Source organism: Natator depressus, chromosome 1, assembly GCF_965152275.1.
Source record: "Natator depressus isolate rNatDep1 chromosome 1, rNatDep2.hap1, whole genome shotgun sequence".
Taxonomy (NCBI): Eukaryota; Metazoa; Chordata; order Testudines; family Cheloniidae; genus Natator; species Natator depressus.
In genome coordinates, this window is record NC_134234.1 from 242,516,447 (window position 1) to 242,535,374 (window position 18,928).

At 40.6% G+C, this 18,928-nt stretch overlaps 1 protein-coding gene across 1 annotated transcript in view; it reads right to left on the bottom strand.

The window, feature by feature from the left end:
- The window catches only part of PKP2 (plakophilin 2), a 55,615-nt gene that overhangs the window by 18,792 nt on the left and 17,895 nt on the right, over positions 1–18,928 (bottom strand). The window contains exons 4-6 of the mRNA XM_074939756.1: positions 18,764–18,902; positions 10,227–10,434; positions 4,363–4,540 (exon numbers count right to left, since the gene is read on the bottom strand). Coding sequence (XP_074795857.1) covers positions 4,363–4,540; positions 10,227–10,434; positions 18,764–18,902 — 525 coding nt within the window. The remainder of the gene's footprint in view (positions 1–4,362; positions 4,541–10,226; positions 10,435–18,763; positions 18,903–18,928) is intronic.

Sequence of the window (18,928 nt, forward strand, 5' to 3'; positions counted from 1 at the left end):
CTGACAGCCACTGAAACATGCCTGATCATTTTCTAATGTTCAGCTTTAAAACTGGCAGTATTTGCAAAAGGGAGCACACAATTGCAGGGGGAATCACAAATATCACAGTAGGAAGGGATTTTGAAATTCTTCTAAAATCACAACCCACTATCACTCATATCACTTGCTCAGGGTAAACAGTGCCAATATTTTAACACTCAAAGCAAAATAGATGAAAATCAGTTCAACCTTCATCCTCCGCCCACTCCCCACCCCTGCTCATGGGCCTGATCCTGGGCTCAAGATTGGACTTCTATGTTTCTCCTGCAATAATTGACCAAGATCATATACACACTGGAACAGAGGTGGTAAGCATTTTCCTGTGTTCATTGCAGTGTTCTAGCTATTTGCAATGTTATCAGCTGTTGAAGGTGAATCTTGAATTTAGGACTTATCTTGTAAGTAAAGAAGTAATAAATTTTTAAATATTTCAATGTCAATTTTTAAAAACATTTTTCTTACTTATTTTTTGGCCTGCATTTATCTTCTGCAGCTATTCATTTGGTATCATGAAGATATCATGAAGAGTGTGTTAATTTTTTGAAAAGCAGCTTTGCAGTTCACCTTTAACACGAGAAATATGCCACGCATAATTTTTAAACTTCAAAGCACAGCTTTCATGCTGCAATACAGGCTGCAGGCTACAGACTTTAACAACATGAGCAACAAACATATCAGTTATTACAAAAGAAAGGACTAATTACAGATTTATATTCTGGCAATGTATATACATTAAAACAAATTATTTGCCAGCATAGCACCTTCTGTGCCCTGTTTTTCACTGCATGACTTTTCTGTAGCATTGTTTTGGATTTCAGTGATCCTTTGAGCCAGATTCTCCTATATTTAATACAGACACACAGCAGGGGTAATTCCACTGTAATCTATGGGACAACAACAATGTTGAAGTGTGAGAGAAAAAAAATCAAGACCATTTCTCTTTATCCTTTATTGAAGATGGACAATTTTATAAGGCTTGGCTTGGCAAGGATTCTAAATCTTATCAGAATCTTTTCCACGAAGAACTGGGTTATACAATCTGACAGGTCAGCCTTATTTGTGAGTTCCTCAGTACTTCTTGATCTCATTTTGGTCAGAAATACATCTTCTTGTGGTATTTCATTACACAAAAGTGGGAAGGGCAGAAGAGTGCAAACAAAAAGACTTTTGAAAAAAAGTTAATCAAAACTCTTGATTCTGTGAACAGGTTTTGTAATTCCACTGAACTCTGTGGAGCTACCCCAGCGACGAGTTTGGCTCAATGTCCATTTTTATTTGATCCAAAACAGTTCACATTGTAATTCTTTATCCTTTACTAAGCAAAATATCAAGGTTTGTTAAGTTGCCACAATAAGCTGTGTAAGACTAGTACCCGGCCAGAACTGGGAATAATTCTGTGCCTCTGCAACCTGGCTATGAAGTGGCTGTTCTGGGCTATATATGTAAGCAAATAACTAATCAAGCCTAAGATGACAGATGCCCATTGTAAAGGGGCACAACTAACAGGCATACCTCTTTGCATACACAAAGCTTTGGTACAGTTATAGATGCCAGGATTATTTTTTTAGTTGCATGTACAGTACCCCATAGTAGACATTAACTAGGACACAAAAGTTTATACCAAGTAGTTAATATTTGCCTCAGTTTGGTTTTATAATCCTTCAAATAAAATGTCTTGCCTTTTATATTGGTTTATTATTCCTTAGAGCAGAAGTTAATTAGTAGTTAGGATATCTGTGGCCTTGCAGTGTTCCTACAGGAACAGAATCTTCATTGTTGAACATAAAAAGAAAAGGAGGACTTGTGGCACCTTAGAGACTAACAAATTTATTAGAGCATAAACTTTCGCGAGCTACAGCTCACTTCATCAGTGAGCTTTAGCTCATGAAAGCTTATGCTCAAATAAATTTGTTAGTCTCTAAGGTGCCACAAGTCCTCCTTTTCTTTTTACAGATACAGACTAACACAGCTGCTACTCTGAAACCTGTCATTGTTGAACATGTGTCTGGTATAACCATGACTGCATGTTTTCTGTAAAACCATGATGTTTGACAAGGGAGAATGGCTTATGCAATACCTTTAGTGCAGCAGCAGTGGTTTCTGCAAAATATATGCAACTATTCCACTAAAGGAGATCTGTATGCCAAAGCCAAAGCATTTGTTAACAAAACACACATCTGCAAGCTGATTATTTTCAATTAAAGACAAAGGAACATTTCTATAAAGTCTCCACCACGAAGGTGTGTCTCGGTGTATCCCATATCAGATTTAAAGAAAAAAACCATACGCTGTAGACTGAAAGGACAGAGGGGAATACAACTGTGTTCACTGACTGTTCAGTTTTAACCTCCAGTTCTGACACACCTTAGGCTTCCATGGACTAATTTTGCATCTCATCCATGCTCTCAATAACAAATAAAAAGCCAGTGGCACAACACTTATCAGTAAGTAAGTGAGTAAGTGTTTGGTATAAAATTACTATAACTGAATAGTGTCTGTTTTACAATTCCTGGGTGAATAGTTTGTAAATTACTCATTTGGTTATTCAATGATCCTGACTCCTTAAAATCCATGGAAAGACTTCTTTTACTTAGTACTGGATCAGAACCTAAACGCCTGATAGCTGAGTTCACAAATTAAATTGTTACCTATGGTGATTCTTTTCAGTGGGCTAGCTGCTTGGGGACCTCTGGAATCCAGTCTCACTCAAGCAGATGCAGTACAGCAGCATGGAATAGAAATATTTTGGCCAGCTCGAGGACCATAAATAATGCAGCTGTGTATCCGACGTCCTTCCCCGTGCTGCTTCACAGCACTGTTACAACAGCTGGGAAGGCAGAGGAGCAAATTCTGCATGGGACTGATCCCAGTGTCACAGACTCACCACAGAAGCACTTGCATTGCTCATGTACCTGGAACCTCCTCTCCAGAGGCTGCACAAGCCATTGTTTTACAATACCCTAAGCTTCATTAATTATAAAGGTAACCACATTGCTGAAGTCTTGCCTGTGAGTAGTCAGTGAACGCAGAATTTCAGAAAATACCCCCACGATAGTGAAATCAATAGAACAGGCAGCCTTCTGCCTTGTTTGACAATATCTTAAGAAAGCACCCCAAAGTAGCTATACATGTACACAATACAGCTCTGCTTCACCTTTATTAGAAGGCCATGTTCTAATCAAGGAATCGATATATCAGTCACTTGCATGCTTAAGACAGGTTTCTTTGTATGTATGTATGCACTGAGGATACTTACTACAATTTGTAAGTACTTTCCATAACAATGTTTCATTCTAGCACAATAAAAAAAATAACTAAATAAACTTTCTGGTTTAACTTTTATTCTCCAGCCGCATCACTGAGCATTGCAAAATTACTTTTCAAATAAGAATGCTTCATTTATTGCAATCCTAAATCCACCCGGCTGCCCAGAGGTACTGACAAATATCCAAGCTGTGTGTGAGTATGTTAAGTATTTAGGGTGTGTATGGGAGGGAGAGAACAAAGGGGCAGACCATGTTTTTGTGAGACTACCAAATATACAGCTACTATTTGAATGAGAGCTTCACTCTTCCTATAAATTATACTGAACAAAATTAAACAGGTATTGATTTTGCAAGTGATGTGACAACTGTGTCAGAGGCAGTACTTTTGTGGATGAGATACATGTGCTCTGACATCTCTTCCCTGTGGAGATGATCACTACCTTTCACCATCCACAGTTTAGAGCAGTAGGTGAGAGAACTTTGCTACAACGGCCCCTGGGTTTGGAAAACCACTCCTGTTGGATACTCAGCTTCACCCATCCCTCTACGCTTTACAACACTGACTGGAAAAGTATTTTTTCAGGGTTTTTTTAAATGACTGTCTTCCCTTGTATTGGACTAAATGACTCTCCCCTCCCCTGCTCAGACTTTGTAATGGTGCACCTGGGATTTTTTTCAAAGACCTTTAATATTATAATGTATATTTAGGGCCCAATCCTGCAAGCCACAGCAACAGTTCCTGCTCACATGAACCTTCCCCTTGATTTCAATGCGAATAAGGCTTGCATACCTGGATCCTTGATTACTGGTCATTTTTACTGAAAAGTTTTAGCTGTGCAGCACTCCTTGGAAAGGGTTGTAGGAACTTTATAGATAAAGTTGTTTTTCTGATACTGATCAGCAGCTCTTCAGTTCAATGCATTCTAGGTTGGCATTTCAAAATCTGACCTACACATCAGCCTGAAAACAAGACATTCCCCTCTGTGCTTGGAAGCATATAAAGTTCAAAAAGAGTGTTCAACCCAGCATTTAGGGTATTTGTAGATGGAGAACTCACCTCAGGCATCCTGTGGCATTGTAGAAGACATCAGGGTCAGATACAATAGTCGATTTTGGGTAATCTCTATCTGGCCAACCAGAGTAGGGGATAAGAATGGTCTCTGTCAGTGGCTCCAGGGTGTCTCTGATCAGCAGGGTCTTCAGCTGGTCATTGGAGGACAAGTTCCACAGCAAACCTACAATAGCCAAAATAAATCAGAATGGCAACAAGAACTCAATTTACAAGGTCTAATCCAAAACCCACTGTAATTAATGATGCACATTGACTTCAGTGGGCTTTGGATCAGAGGTGAAAATTTGATAACTTTTAAAAGAAGACTCAATCCCCACTATCCTCAGTTATATTAGATCCAAAGCATCAATATGATGGAACAGATATTACGAATTCCCAGTGTTGGCAGGCTGAGAAGCATGGCAGTGCATCATGCACAGAAGGAAAGGCACAGTGATTTATGGCAGAGGTTCTCAAACTGTGGTCCACGGACCACCAGCGGTCTGCGAGCTCCATTCAGGTGGTCCACAGATAGTTCCCTCTAAGGTGCGCATCTGTGCAGCTGCACACGAGAGAATGAAGGGCCACCACCTAATTAATGGAGTCGTGCAGGTGTGGCTCCACTAATTAGGTGCCTGGACCCTGGCGAAGATGCACATGTAAGGTGAGGTGGTGGCCCTCCTTCCCAGCCTCAGCTCTGTGACTGCTGTGGTGGGGGAGACACCCCAGCTCGGGGGCTGCCACGGTGGGGGAGAAAGGGCACATCCATTGCATTAGAAAGGTAAGACTGCTGATTTTAAAATATGAGTTGTGTGCTTTTATTTGTAGAACAAAAAAATATTTATTATTATTAAGTTTTTTTTTAATATAGTGCTTTTATCCAAAGCGCTTTACAATAGTTAGCTACCGGTACAAACAATGTTTGGAAAGATCATTACGTGGTCCACAGAGACCCTCAGCAATTTTCAAGTGGTCTGCGAAAAAAAAAAAAGTTTGAGAACCACTGAGTTATGCTTTTTAATGCATATGTTTAAATTTAAACAGGAATTTTAACTGAGCAAGTCAGATGTTTAATAGTTCATGTACTACTGGTTTACTGGACAAGTATTACATTGTTGATCTTACTGTGTTTACAAGCCATAGCTTTTAATTCTGAAAGTACTGACAAAGGACTTAAAACAATTTTAATTGAAGTCCGCAAGCTAAGGTTTTGTCCTTAAAGACAACCCTGTCTTTTTTCTTTAAAACCAAGTATAGAAGAACTTCTCCCCTACACAGCAGTGACCAATTAATGAAAAGCAATGCCAAAAATCAGGAGACAGGCAGCTAGTGTGGAACAATGATCAAAGAACTCCATTTGGCATTTACTGTACCTGCACAAGCAGGTAAGAAGTGCCCAGGGGCCTACAATGGTAACAGAAGTGACTGCATGTTTCTGAGTTTTTGCTCATAGTTGATGCATTTTTTTATTCACTTTCCTTGCTCTCTCTCATGATATACATTTTAGCATTTAAAAAGAGTTCCTTAATGTAATTAAACACACAGATCAAATGAGTGAGAGCTCCCTTCCCCCACCATGGAGCTACTGTAACATAGTATACGCACTATGTCAAAGGATAAAGACAAAAGGATCTGAACAACATGGTGGGTGGAATTTACCTGATCAGTGGGTGGAATTTTAGCTCACCAACAATACTTCACTACAGAATATTTTGCACATCACCATCATATATTGCAGACACGAAGATGAGAGATTCCTGTTACCAAGTTTCTTCCACATTTAACAGCAGAATTCCTCACAGGAGTGAAAAATAGTAATGTCTGGAATTCTGTTATCTTCCAGCCAACCAGCCAGCCAAAGGAACGCTTTGGAAGAGGTGCTGTATACTGTGCACGTTCACAGTCTACATAGCTAGTTTTAACTAGTTAGAACAGTGTAGGGGAAAAACTAACAGACTAAGCCAAGGATTTTAAAGGTACTGTTCTGAGTGAAATATGTAAACTGCTGCTCTGAACTACAAAGAGAACGACTGTTTTTCCAGCTTGCTGCTCTGATTTTCATAAACCTCGTCCTTTAAAAAAGCAGCACAGTGCAGGGTTGATGTTCCTCTCAGCTGCTCATGGATACGGTCTCCTTTATAATGCCTAGATACAGCATGTGTTTTAATTTCAATAATTGCCAACAGTGCGGAAAAAAAACACTTAAATTTTGGGAATGCTGACACACCTCTTTATTATGAGAACTTTCTTCTAGGAAAAATGAAACACTAACAAACAAACAAAAATCAGTGCAGGAAATAGGAATTAAAATGGAGGGTCCAAGTGAGATATGTTGTGAATTGGCTTCTGTAAAACAAAATTCATGTAACAAAACAACATCAATTTGTCACAGGAACATAGGTGTTATATAAAAACAAGAAAAAAAAATAAAAGCACCTTGAACAAAAGACTCACAGCTGCCAAAATATTATTTAAAAATGTTGCTGATACTGCAAACACTCCCACACACACTTAATTTTACCGATGTGAGCAATCCCACTGAGACTATCGGCATGAATCAAGTTACTCACATGCAAAAAATGTTTGCAGGATCAAGCCCTTTACCTTCAGATACTGTTTTTACTAGCATACTGTGTAGCATGCTACACAGTATGCTAGTAAAAACAATGAGGAGTCCTTGTGGCACCTTAGAAACTAACACATTTATTTGGGCATAAGCTTTTGTGGGCTAAAACCCACTTCATCAGATGCATGGAGTGATGCATCTGATGAAGTGGGTTTCAGCCCACGAAAGCTTATGCCCAAATAAACGTGTTAGTCTCTAAGGTGCCACAAGGACTCCTCATTGTTTTTGCTGATACAGACCAACATGGATACCACTCTGAAACCTGTCAGTATGCTAGCAGTGGAATACCTTTCTCCCCTTAGAGAGCTGATTTGTGCAAGATGGGAGGGTTTTCCTTTTAAATTATTATTTCTATGACAGCTCGGCCTGTCTGTGCTGTAGTCCGGCCTGCAGGAGAAATTTTCTCTAATTTCTTAGATAAATGTTGCACAATAACAAGATCAATAGGTTAGACACTCCCCTGCAGGCTTACCTGGTTCACCTTCAAAAGCTGATTTTTCTTGTTGTTCTGCGTGTTCTACTTTCTGTTCCCCGCTGAACTCTCTACATAATCAACAAATATGCTGTTTGATGCAGACACGGCAGTGAAACGAGGACAGACCCATGCATGGAATTAAGCAGTAGGCCGCAACTTTTATTTAACTTTTGCATATGGGAGGGTCGCTACCTGTCCATCACCCAGACTCTCCTGAAGCAGGCATTTAACTGGCTTCAGTGCAGGGGTTACAGGGTTCCTTACCATATAACCCATAACGTGGGGTAGACTCTCCTCAGCCTACCCCCCAGGACTCAGCTCTCTCTGAGTCCTAGCACCCTCCAAACTGCGAAGGGCATAGGCATGGACTCCCTGGGTGCTCCAGGGCTGGAGCACCCACAGGAAAAAAATGGTGGGTGCTGAGCACCCACCAGCAGCCCTCCTACCAGAACCTCCGCCTCCCCCCAGTGGCTCCTGCATGCCAACGGGCCCCACTGATTAGCACCTCCCCCTCCTTCCCAGCACCTACTGCTTGCCACAGATCAGCTGTTTTGAGGTGTCAGGAGGTGCTGGGGGGAGGAGGAGGGAGGGCGCAGCATACTCAGGGGAGAAACTGGGCGGGGTGGAACGTGGTGGGTTGGGGGTGGAGCGGGGGTGGGAAGAAACAGGGCAGGGGTGGGGCCTTGGGGGATGAGGGGGCAGGGCCGCCCCGGTAGATTAGAAACCTGGCACCTGTGGCGAGGGGGACAAAGGGTGCAGTGCAGCAGAGTGGGGACCTCAGCCCGCGATGGCCACAAAATCTGACCCTAGCCCACAAATGCCACAAGGTCTCATCTTATCACATGAGCCCAAGGCCCATCACCAAAATCCCAGGTCTTTCACCTCTAGGAACCGTTCATTTATCCTTTTAACTGCACTGGAACCCGACTGGAAGCTGCGACAAATTAACAACTCAACCCAAGTACCCGAGTTAGGTACTAAGTGCATTCCTACTTAATCCACTGTAGCTTGAAGGTGCTGAGAGGAAGGCAAACAACACTCTGATCCATGGCCAACTGGCCCATGAGAGGAAAAAAATTCCTTCCTGGCCCCCAAATGGGCAGTTGGCTAGACCGTCAGCAGCTGTCATGCCGGGTTCCCATTCCTAGTTCAGGGTGGGTACGGTGGAGCTGCTGGAATGGAGCCAAAAGAGGCTCTACATAGCCCCTGCACCGGGTTAAATCCTGGGAGCTGTTGAATAGTCCCCTCCCCGCCACTGGCCAATGGGTGGCAGAGGCTCCCAGGAGGGGAAGGGCTACCTAGCGTCCCTCAGCGAGTGTCTCCTCCTTTGCTGCTGAGACTGGCTCCCCTCGCCACCGGTCTCATCAAGTTCCCCCATTCATTGAAGCAGGTGGGTGGCATTTCTCTCAGCTCGTCCACTCTCCCAACCAGACATACTTTTCTCCTACAATTAATTTGCAACTTCCTTCCCTGCCTAAAAAGAATCTGCAGTTAATTTCTATAACTTGGAGACGTATCAGTTGGAAGTGACAGAGGAGAAGAAAGACTGGGTGTATTGGTTGACCACAGGATGACTATGAGCCACCAATGTGATGCAGCCGTGAAAAAGGCTAACACAGTCCTAGGATGCATCGGGTGAGGTATTTCCAGTAGAGACAGGGAAGTGCTAGTACAGATGAGGTTTCACCAGTATCCACATGGCACAGGCATTTTTACCACCATGTCTTCTCACGCTGGGATTGGACCAATGGTGATGGAAAGAGTGAACATTCCCAGCGTAAATGCACCACTATACACAGAGAGAACGTGTTGCATATGAAAGGACCTGAGGGACCTGATTTTGCAGTTGCTGCATGTAAGGAACTCTCATGCATTTTAATGGTGCTGTGGCTGCTCTGCCAGGCCAAGACAGATAACATGAGGCTTCGTTTCCAGTCCTCGGGAAGCACAATATTTCAAACACTTAAAAAAGGACATCTTCAAGTGCCATCATTTTAATAGCTTTTCAATTCAATATTTTTACTCTCCTCTTGTTTGAGAGTAAAAATATCTTAACATAAAATCCCTTCAGTCTCCCCATTTTGTCTTTCTCCATTTGTGAAAGAACACAGACAATTTTTTCCTTTGTGCATTAAAGAACATTAACATGGCTCCCTGTTTGCTTATTTTCTAGTTTGTACACAACTGTCATAGAGAAGTATCGGGGAAAGTGTTTGTCCCTTGACTGGGTGCTGTGGAGCCAACAGGCAGTGCTCACAGAGTGATCTTTTTCTCTGTGTGAAATGGTGACTTAAGTTCTCTCACAAACTGCAGTTAAGCTGTCAGGAGGTCAGGGCAGAGCTGCAGGGGGCCCAAAGCTGCTGCAGAGATAGAGGGCGTCAGTGCCAGCAGCCCTCTGTCCCTAGTGGATTTCTCAGAGCAGCATGAGTCTGAAAGGTCCCCAAACTGTCTTCTCCAGAGTTATAGGCCACTGAGCCCCTCCAATGTAAGGAGTCAGAAGAAGATCAGAGAGGGGAAATTGCAGTTTCCTGGCCCCTATGTGGCTATTACTCCCTAGGAGAACAAACTGGCCTTGAATAAAGACTTCAGGGTTTGGTTGAGGACAGGAGCCCTAACTAGTTGACAATGTCCCTTTAAATCCTTGTTCCTCTCCTGGTTATGTTTGACTCATCAATCATCCAGCTAAATAAACAAACACATATATTACAGCAAGCCTGTGCACTATGTAGAACACTGCAAACTTGCATACAAATACTCTGCAAGTATTACCTGTTATCTGCTTTTTAGTTTCCACATCCTTGGTTTGTCTGAGTATATGGAGCAGGACTGGGATCCCGTTCTGCTCAGACACTTCTAGTTTGTTGTCATTGTCCTCATATACCAAGTTCCTCAAAGCTCCGCATGCCACACGCTGAACATCCTCATTCTGCGTTTTCAGAAGCTGTAGAAGCTTGGGAATGCCACCAAGTAAATAAACCTGGGGAAGGAAACCAAAGAGAAGTGTTTTCATACAGGGAAAAAAATGCCTTCTCAAATATAGCTTCTGTGCACTTTTTCATTTGCTTAGGTCTAACAATGGGCTGAATGATTTGAAGCTCTGATAGTTAACAGTTAGGGCTGTGAATCGGCCATGACTGTACCTAGAGCTGAGTGAATAACTGAGTTTTTAGTTCAGTGGCGGAACTGCAAAGTCTGGAAAAAAACTGGTTAGTTTTGAATGGAAAGTAATTTTTTTCAGGTTTTCCTATTGAAATGAAAAACCAAAATTTTTTTGTTTGGATCTAATGCCATTTCAAAATCAAATAGGTCATTTAGAAAATAAATGTCAAAACACTTTGTTTTGAAAATGTTTTTGGCTTTATAAAATTTCCCTCCCCTTTATTTTGTATCTAGCCTAAATTATTCATCAAATATGACCCAGATTCCTGAGTGATTTCAGTTACCCCAAAACTGCATTTTTCAAATGTGCTATTCACCTCCCCCGAATAGAAGAGTATGCCCAGCTCTAATTGTAAATTTTGTTATGGAACCCATTATCTTAGGGCTTCTGTATAAATCACAGTCAAAATCCACAGCTCAGGGCTGTAACATAGTTTAAAGGGTGGGGCTGGAATTAAAGAGAGCAAAGTTCTGTTCCCAGATACGCCACAGTCTTGTGCAACCTCAGGTAAGTCATTTAACCTCTTTGTGCATCTATTTCTACATCTATAAAATGAGGATGATGATAATTCTGCACCTCTCAAGGTTGTCCTTAGATTTAATGGAATAATATTTGTAAAGTGCTTTGAGCTTCGTGGATGGAAGATGCTACAGAAGTTCAAAATTATTATTTTCCTATGCTAGCCAGCCTGCTGGAAAGGCTGCAGCTTTCCTTCTTGTCCCCTGCTGCATGAGCTGAAGGCATAATAAATAACCCATGTTACTGATTAGGCACTTCTTAGCAGTAGTACACTATACAAGACCTCAATAAAAACACAAAACAAAGCCTCAGAGTACATACACCTATAAATTAAATAAATAAATCAGACAATTCTTAAGTCACTGCAGTACCTATAGAAGAAATCTCTCTTCAATCTCTTTTTAGAAGACCAGGTACTGAGGATCTCACCCAAAAAGAATGCAAAATAAAAAGGAGCATTTTGTACCACAGCAGCAGTAGGGAAATAAAATATTTTTCAGGGATTATATGCTGTGGCAACTCTCAGTATCCCAGTTATCCCAAGATGTGTTATAAATGAGTTTTGGCTTCTTTAGGAACAAGTTTCTTATTCAGTATGTCTTGCAGTCAAGCACAATTAGGAATGGTTTAATCCAATATCCCATAATGTAATCGGGTCTTTTGGACAAACTCATTCTTGTGTAGCAAGGGTTGTACGTACAAGACTTAGAAACGTGATATAACTATTATGGGTAGCATGGAGCCGTATGATAAAAAGAATTTAATCTAACTGGCAGCTGCTGAGATCAGGAAGAAATGATATGCAACAAAGCCTCCTGTTATCTTCATGCCCTGGCAAAGTAACTCTGCATGCCTGCCTTTGCTTTGACTCAGCTGCCTAAAAGGTAAAGTTTCCTGCTAATACACTACTGACGTGGTTCCCTATGCTTTCAACACTCTGATTCTCATAGAGTGAACTAGAGAAATAGCCATCTCTCATGATAAGTGGAGCATAAACACTGAAGGCCTATTTGTTTCCTGCTACAAAACTGACACGTCCCTTTGACATTGGTTTCTTAGTTTTGTTGTTTTTCTTTAAAAATTTTTACCTGCTTTCTTTTTGTAATTGTCAGTGACTCTAGAGCTCATGAAAGCTACTGGCCTATTTATATCCACCAAACAACAGAAGGCCATGCTCTCAGATGAAGAAGGGGCCATAGGACCTAACAGATTACAGGGAACAAAGAATAAAAATATGGGGACAGGTGCAGGTGGAAGGGTTAAAACAAGGGAGCCCGAAAGGAACACCAAATAGAGAACCCCAGACAACATCCACTGCTTTAAGAAGGAATCCAAGGAGTCAGTGGACACCATCCAGAAGAACTCTGCCTGGATGCGTGAATGGACCAGGGAAAGGTAAAAGGCCCCACAGTCAAGCTGCCAGACCCGGGGGCTGAACTCTTTTGTTAACCCACACAAGTACAACACAAGCAGCAGCGATACAAGTTTCCTAAAGCTCTGGTCTGCTGGGACCGTCCTTCACAACCCCTTTGGAGACTCTCTGCGAAGACTGAAAATAAGGGTGCTAGGTATGCCAGTAGTTTTTAAAATGCAGACATCGGTCCAGCAAGAAGTAGATTAAGACCACCAAAGAAGTGAACAAGGTTTGGTCTCTGCTAACCTAGATTTTATTTAGGGTTTCTGATTTTTGTTTTTAACTGATCAACACCCCCACTACCAAAAAAAAAAATAAAAAATCAGTGTTTGTCTAATAAACACTGGAAATGGTAACTTGCAGCTAAGGCTTGTCTACACAGAGCAGTAATGCAGACTATAGGGGGTGTGATTTCTAAAGCTCACTAGTGTGTGCTGGTGCACACTGGTTCCTGAGTGTGCTTTGATATAGTGCTGTTTGAATTAGAACTACATTAAAAGCATAATCGACACATTACAAAGAGATTATTCTTCACAGTATATACCAGGTTCTGGTTTTTTGGGGTTTATTAATTTCATTTTTTTATTTATTTTTAGCAATTTGTGAGTTTTACGTAGATGTCCAAAAACTGGGTTGTTTTGAGGCTCTCTCTGGGTATAAACTGTAAAGAGTAATGTATACTTAATATTATATGTTATAATGTATATACAGTAGTATATACTGTAATGACTAATCTCTTTGTAATGTTCCCTAGTACGCTTTAACATTGTTCTGTTTCAAAGAGTACAACGTTAAAGCACAGCAAGGAATGTTTAGGGCACAGTGTTTAGGTGAGCATCTATACAAGCCAATTAATGCACAACATGTTAGTGTGCTTGAGAAATCACACCCCTGTATTCTGTATTACTGCTCTGTGAGGACAAGCCCTTAGATCCAAGTAACCATTTCTGGTGGTTTTTCCAGTGTTTATTGGATAAATACTGACATTTTTTTAAAATCAGGGGCATTTTATCAGTATTTATCAGTTAAAACCTAAAATCCGAAGCCCTAAGTATATACTAACATAATGTAATATGCATTATTTATTACCATATATACAAGTAGAAAGCCCAGAAACATGCTGATTTTTTCACATCTACATAAAACTCAAACTGCTAAAAATAAACCCAGAAAATGGAATGAATAAACTCAGAAAAACAGAAGCCTAAGTGTATTTGAGCTGAGACCTAAGTAGGAAAATGCTCTGTAGCATGTAACCAACACAGTAAGCCATATAATCCCTTCAACATCTGGCATTTAATGAAAGAAGTAATAATCCATCCATCCATAAGATTAGTATACATAACAACATAACATGTTCCCAGAAAAAGACTACATTAAAATGGAGTTAAGGTTGAGAGTATATATCAGTAACTTAGGGTAGACTACACTACAAGGCTATTGTAATTCTCAAAACCAAGGAAACCCAGGAAATTCACACTTAGAGATTAAATTTAATGGAAATCCAAACACGTTATGGTTTGGTAATGCACAGTTTAGGGCACCCAATCAACCTTAACTCTGCCCTGTACTGACACCATAAAAGGGGGAAAAGTCAAATGTGTCTTTAAAACTCATTTAATCTAAGCAGACACGAACAAGCAGTCACAAACACAAACAAGCTTTAAACATTATTGTATTGCTCTTGCATTGTTGTCATTTCAGAGCAGAATTAAGATTTCTGCAGAAAGAGAAACTTTCAGTTATGAAGAATAATGGGGGGAAATAATAAGTATTAATCTGGAAAAAATTCAATGTAGCTTATGAGTTTTAACTATATGAGAAGATTGAAGGGTCTGTGACAGGGCAGAGTTAAGGTGGTCCAGGAATTTCCTTGTTTATTTTTCAATTAAAAAAATTCACACATGAACCCTAAACCAGAAATTCAAAGGGAATGTTGCCCTGTAATATTTCTAGTGATTTGAAGATCTAAAACATCAACCTTTTTTATATGTAGATAGTAATTTTAACTTTTATGACTAGATTCTTTGACACACTCTTGACTGCTTTGCCCCAATCTGGAACAGCAAATAGCAGCCAAAGCATATGGGGCTAGTTAAAATAGGTTTACAGCTGCTTTATTTAGCCAGAGCAATGCAAACCAGCCAGAGTGTACACCCTGTTTCCCCCTCCCTCTGATCCTCCAAATGCCCCTGCCTCTTCCACACCCCCCCCTGCACCACAAACCTCCATCCATCCAATTTCTCTCTCCCTCCTGCACCTTTGTGCATTATCCTGTACATACCTGCTTACTTCTGCCTCCTGCACCCCTTACATTTATAGATTCATAGATACTAAGGTCAGAAGGGACCATTATGATCATCTAGTCTGACCTCCTGCACAACGCAGGCCACAGAATCTCACCCACCCACTCCTGCATGCACTTGCATTACTTTTCCCTCTCCTCCCAGCCTACCAGTTGAGTACATCAGGTGCAAAGGACAGCTTTGGAAAAGATGGTTAGGATTAATGGCAATTTTTTGCCATTATTTTCCATAACTGAAAGTTTGCCACAAAGAACTGCCCCTTACAAAATGGCTACCACCTCCCCTTGTTCTCAGTGGGACTGAGGACACAGCTGTCCTCACGGAAAACTCCTATGGTGGCCCCCTATGCTGTGCGGCGGTAGAGACACTCAGAACCATTGAGAACAATGAGAGAGAGAGAGAAAGATCATAGAATCATAGAATATCAGGGTTGGAAGGGACCTCAGGAGGTCATCTAGTCCAACCCCCTGCTCAAAGCAGGACCAATGTCCAATTAAATCATCCCAGCCAGGGCTTAAAATGGCCACCAGTGGAGGTCAGCAGTAATGTCAGTCCAAGTGACACCAACTGGAGAAAGCAGCCATTTTGAACGAGGGAGGTTCTTCGTGGTATTCTCTGTAGGCCATTTTAACCTTTCAGCCTCTACTGCAGGAGAAACTTTCAGTTATAAAGAATAACAGGGAAAAATGATCCTTTGCTCCTTATCATCCATCCATCCATCCATTAAAAATATCCCCAAATTTTAACTTGATGGGATGCTTGAAGAGTTGTGTTATTGTGTCACTGAGTTTTTTGGGGGAAAATGAAAAAACAAGTTTGATACTAGATACTTGCTTTCTTTAAAGGACCCATTTTTAATTAGTTTTAATTCCTAAACAAATTAACAGATTTACTTGTAAATTCTCAGAAAATTCATTCTGTATTAATTGCAGTAATTTTGGGGAGGATACACTGTATTTCTCTTATAATAATAAAAAGGTTGATTCTCTGCTTTAAGTGCAAAACTCAACTCAGCCTTACCTATGGAGTTACTACAGACACCTTCACAGTTACACAAGATCATAGTAAAAAATAAAGCACTCAATAGCATCCAATATACCGTGAAAACTGATCACACAAAATACTCAGTAGCTGGGTTCCAGATGTCATAAAACATGGACTAGAACGAATGGTGTGCATACAGTCTACATTCTCCCTGCCCCCCACAACTGTGGGACACTATATTCCTGAGACAGCTGCTGATCCAAGGACAGAAGAATTTGTTAGGGGAACATTCCACAGTTCACCATGATCAGCATTTTTACTGTATGACAAAAGTGGTTTCACAATCAACAGAGATAAAAATGCTTATATTGTAAGTTAATGCTTCTATTTAACACAGTTTTCTATGTAATTCAGCTTTTATGTAAAATAACCTAATAGGGCTCTTTAAAATAAAGAAATCTGTGTCACTTATCTATTTGCTACTCCAATGGTTACAAGTCTAGTAAGAGCGAACAAACATTAATATACAAAGCAGACAAACCCAGCACATGTAATAGTCTACACAATGACTTCATAAGTTACATGCTGAGCAGTAACAAGAACTATGTATAACTACTCTTTCTACTTTGTATGTCTTGGGAGGGTGTACAAACACTTGGGTTATTTAGGAGGAAGGTGGGCTTTACCAGATTTTGTATTTTTTCAGGCTTTCATTCTATTAAAAACAGCAAGACCACCTCCCCAAATCTAGGCTTTCCTACACTATCAAGATTTGAGATCATCCGGTATAATTCTTACTACAATCCCTTGCTGAGAGTTTTGCCTTAATAAAGATTTGTTAGACCCATCTGCTGAGCAAGTGAATCTCAATCCAACACAAACACTACTCCTAAACCCCAAAAAGGTACTGTACAAATCTAGGTCTTAACTTTGCAGCTCAGGTCCATATCACCTCAACTATAAACAGAATACAGTCATAAAAGGCTTAGTTTTCAAACTTGGGTGATCAAACTTAGATGGCCAAATTTGTATTTAGGCACACAAATACCTGTTTTAGTCATCCAAGTACTGGTTTAGGTATCTAAAATGGACACGTAATTACTAAATGTTCATTTTGTCCAAGATCTTTTTTAACAATCATGTCTAAAGTGAGGCTTTTAAGTTCATATTTAGGCGCTCCTGGGAGCTGCTGGGTGCTCAGTAGTTTTGAAAATGAAGCCACTATTTAGATGCCTGTCATAAATAGAAAGGGAAGGGTAAACCCCTTTAAAATCCCTCCTGGCCAGAGGAAATCTCCTCTCACCTGTAAAGGGTTAAGAAGCTAAAGGTAACCTCGCTGGCACCTGACCAAAATGACCAATGAGGAGACAAGATACTTTCAAAAGCTGGTAGGAGGGAGAGAAACAAAGGGTTTGTGTGTCTGTCTACATTTTGTCTTTGCCGGGGATAGACCAGGAATGAAGCCTTAGAACTTTTAGTAAGTAATCTAGCTAGGTATGCGTTAGATTATGATTTCTTTAAATGGCTGAGAAAAGAATTGTGCTGAATAGAATAACTATTTCTGTCTGTGTATCTTTTTTGTAACTTAAGGTTTTTGCCTAGAGGGGTTCTCTATGTTTTGAATCTAATTACCCTGTAAGGTATTTACCATCCTGATTTTACAGGGGGGATTTCTTATTTCTAATTCTATTTTTATTAAAAGTCTTCTTGTAAGAAAACTGAATGCTTTTTCATTGTTCTCAGATCCAGGGGTTTGGGTCTGTGGTCACCTATGCAAATTGGTGAGGCTTTTTATCCAACATTTCCCAGGAAAGGGAGGGTGCAAGTGTTGGGAGGATTGTTCATTGTTCTTAAGATCCAAGGGTCTGGGTCTGTAGTCATCTAGGCAAATTGGTGAGGCTTTTTACCAAACCTTGTCCAGGAAGTAGGGTGCAAGGTTTTGGGGAAGTATTTTGGGGGGAAAGACGTGTCCAAACAGCTCTTCCCCAGTAACCAGTATTTGTTTGGTGGTGGTAGCGGCCAATCCAAGGACAAAAGGGTGGAATATTTTGTACCTTGGGGAAGTTTTGACCTAAGCTGGTAAAGATAAGCTTAGGAGGTTTTTCATGCAGGTCCCCACATCTGTACCCTAGAGTTCAGAGTGGGGGAGGAACCTTGACAATGCCTTAATATGAATTTAGGAGCCTAACTCTGGGCACATATCTTTTAAAAAAATATTGGAATTAGTGGACCACAATTGATCATTTTCTTCTCAAATGAGGAATCACACTATTCACTTTACTATGTATGTATATGTAATTTGCTGTGCTAGGTTCAGCAGGTTATGTGGGGGTTTTTTTGGTTTTGTTTTTTTAAATTATTATTTATATGCCCAATCCTCAGATATTGTAGTGCTAAATAACCGGGTAACTGATTTCTCAACTTAAATGAGAAAGACACTTAGATAATTTTGCTCTTTCACATTATCCCACAGTGTATACTCCTGTCCAAACACCACAGCACACTTTGATTTCCACTGGCACAATGAAAGTACCCTATTTTCTTTCTACCTAGGTATTTATCAGGCTGTCATCTCCACTGTAACCGAACATATATATTAATGAAATTGTCCCTCATTTTTAAAAAATGGAGAAGGGAGAAGAGAAACAGAAAATACATATTAATTGTATGGTAAGCACAACTGCTTGTACATACTACATAGAGGGCCAGATTTTTTCCCAGTATAAACTGGAGCCACTCCATGGACTTCAATGATGCTGGAGTAAATTGCAGCAGCAGAGAGTCTGGCTTAGAATGTTATTTATTGTTTCCCATGATGCTTCTTAAACTGTCATTTTCTTTCAGTGGCAGACAACACAGTACAGTAAATGCAGAGCATTCCTTGCTCTACTAGCATGAAGTTGATATGAAAACAATTACTCACTTTCCTTCTGGCTTCTGCTTTCTGGAAGCACTCACGCTGTATAAAATTAACTGCAGCAAGGATCTTGGGCAACGAGGATGTCTTTTCAGTGTCCAGAGTGTTCACTGCAAGCTCCAGAGTCATCTCCCCTTCTGGACTCCTAAATATACAGCCATGGAAGTTATG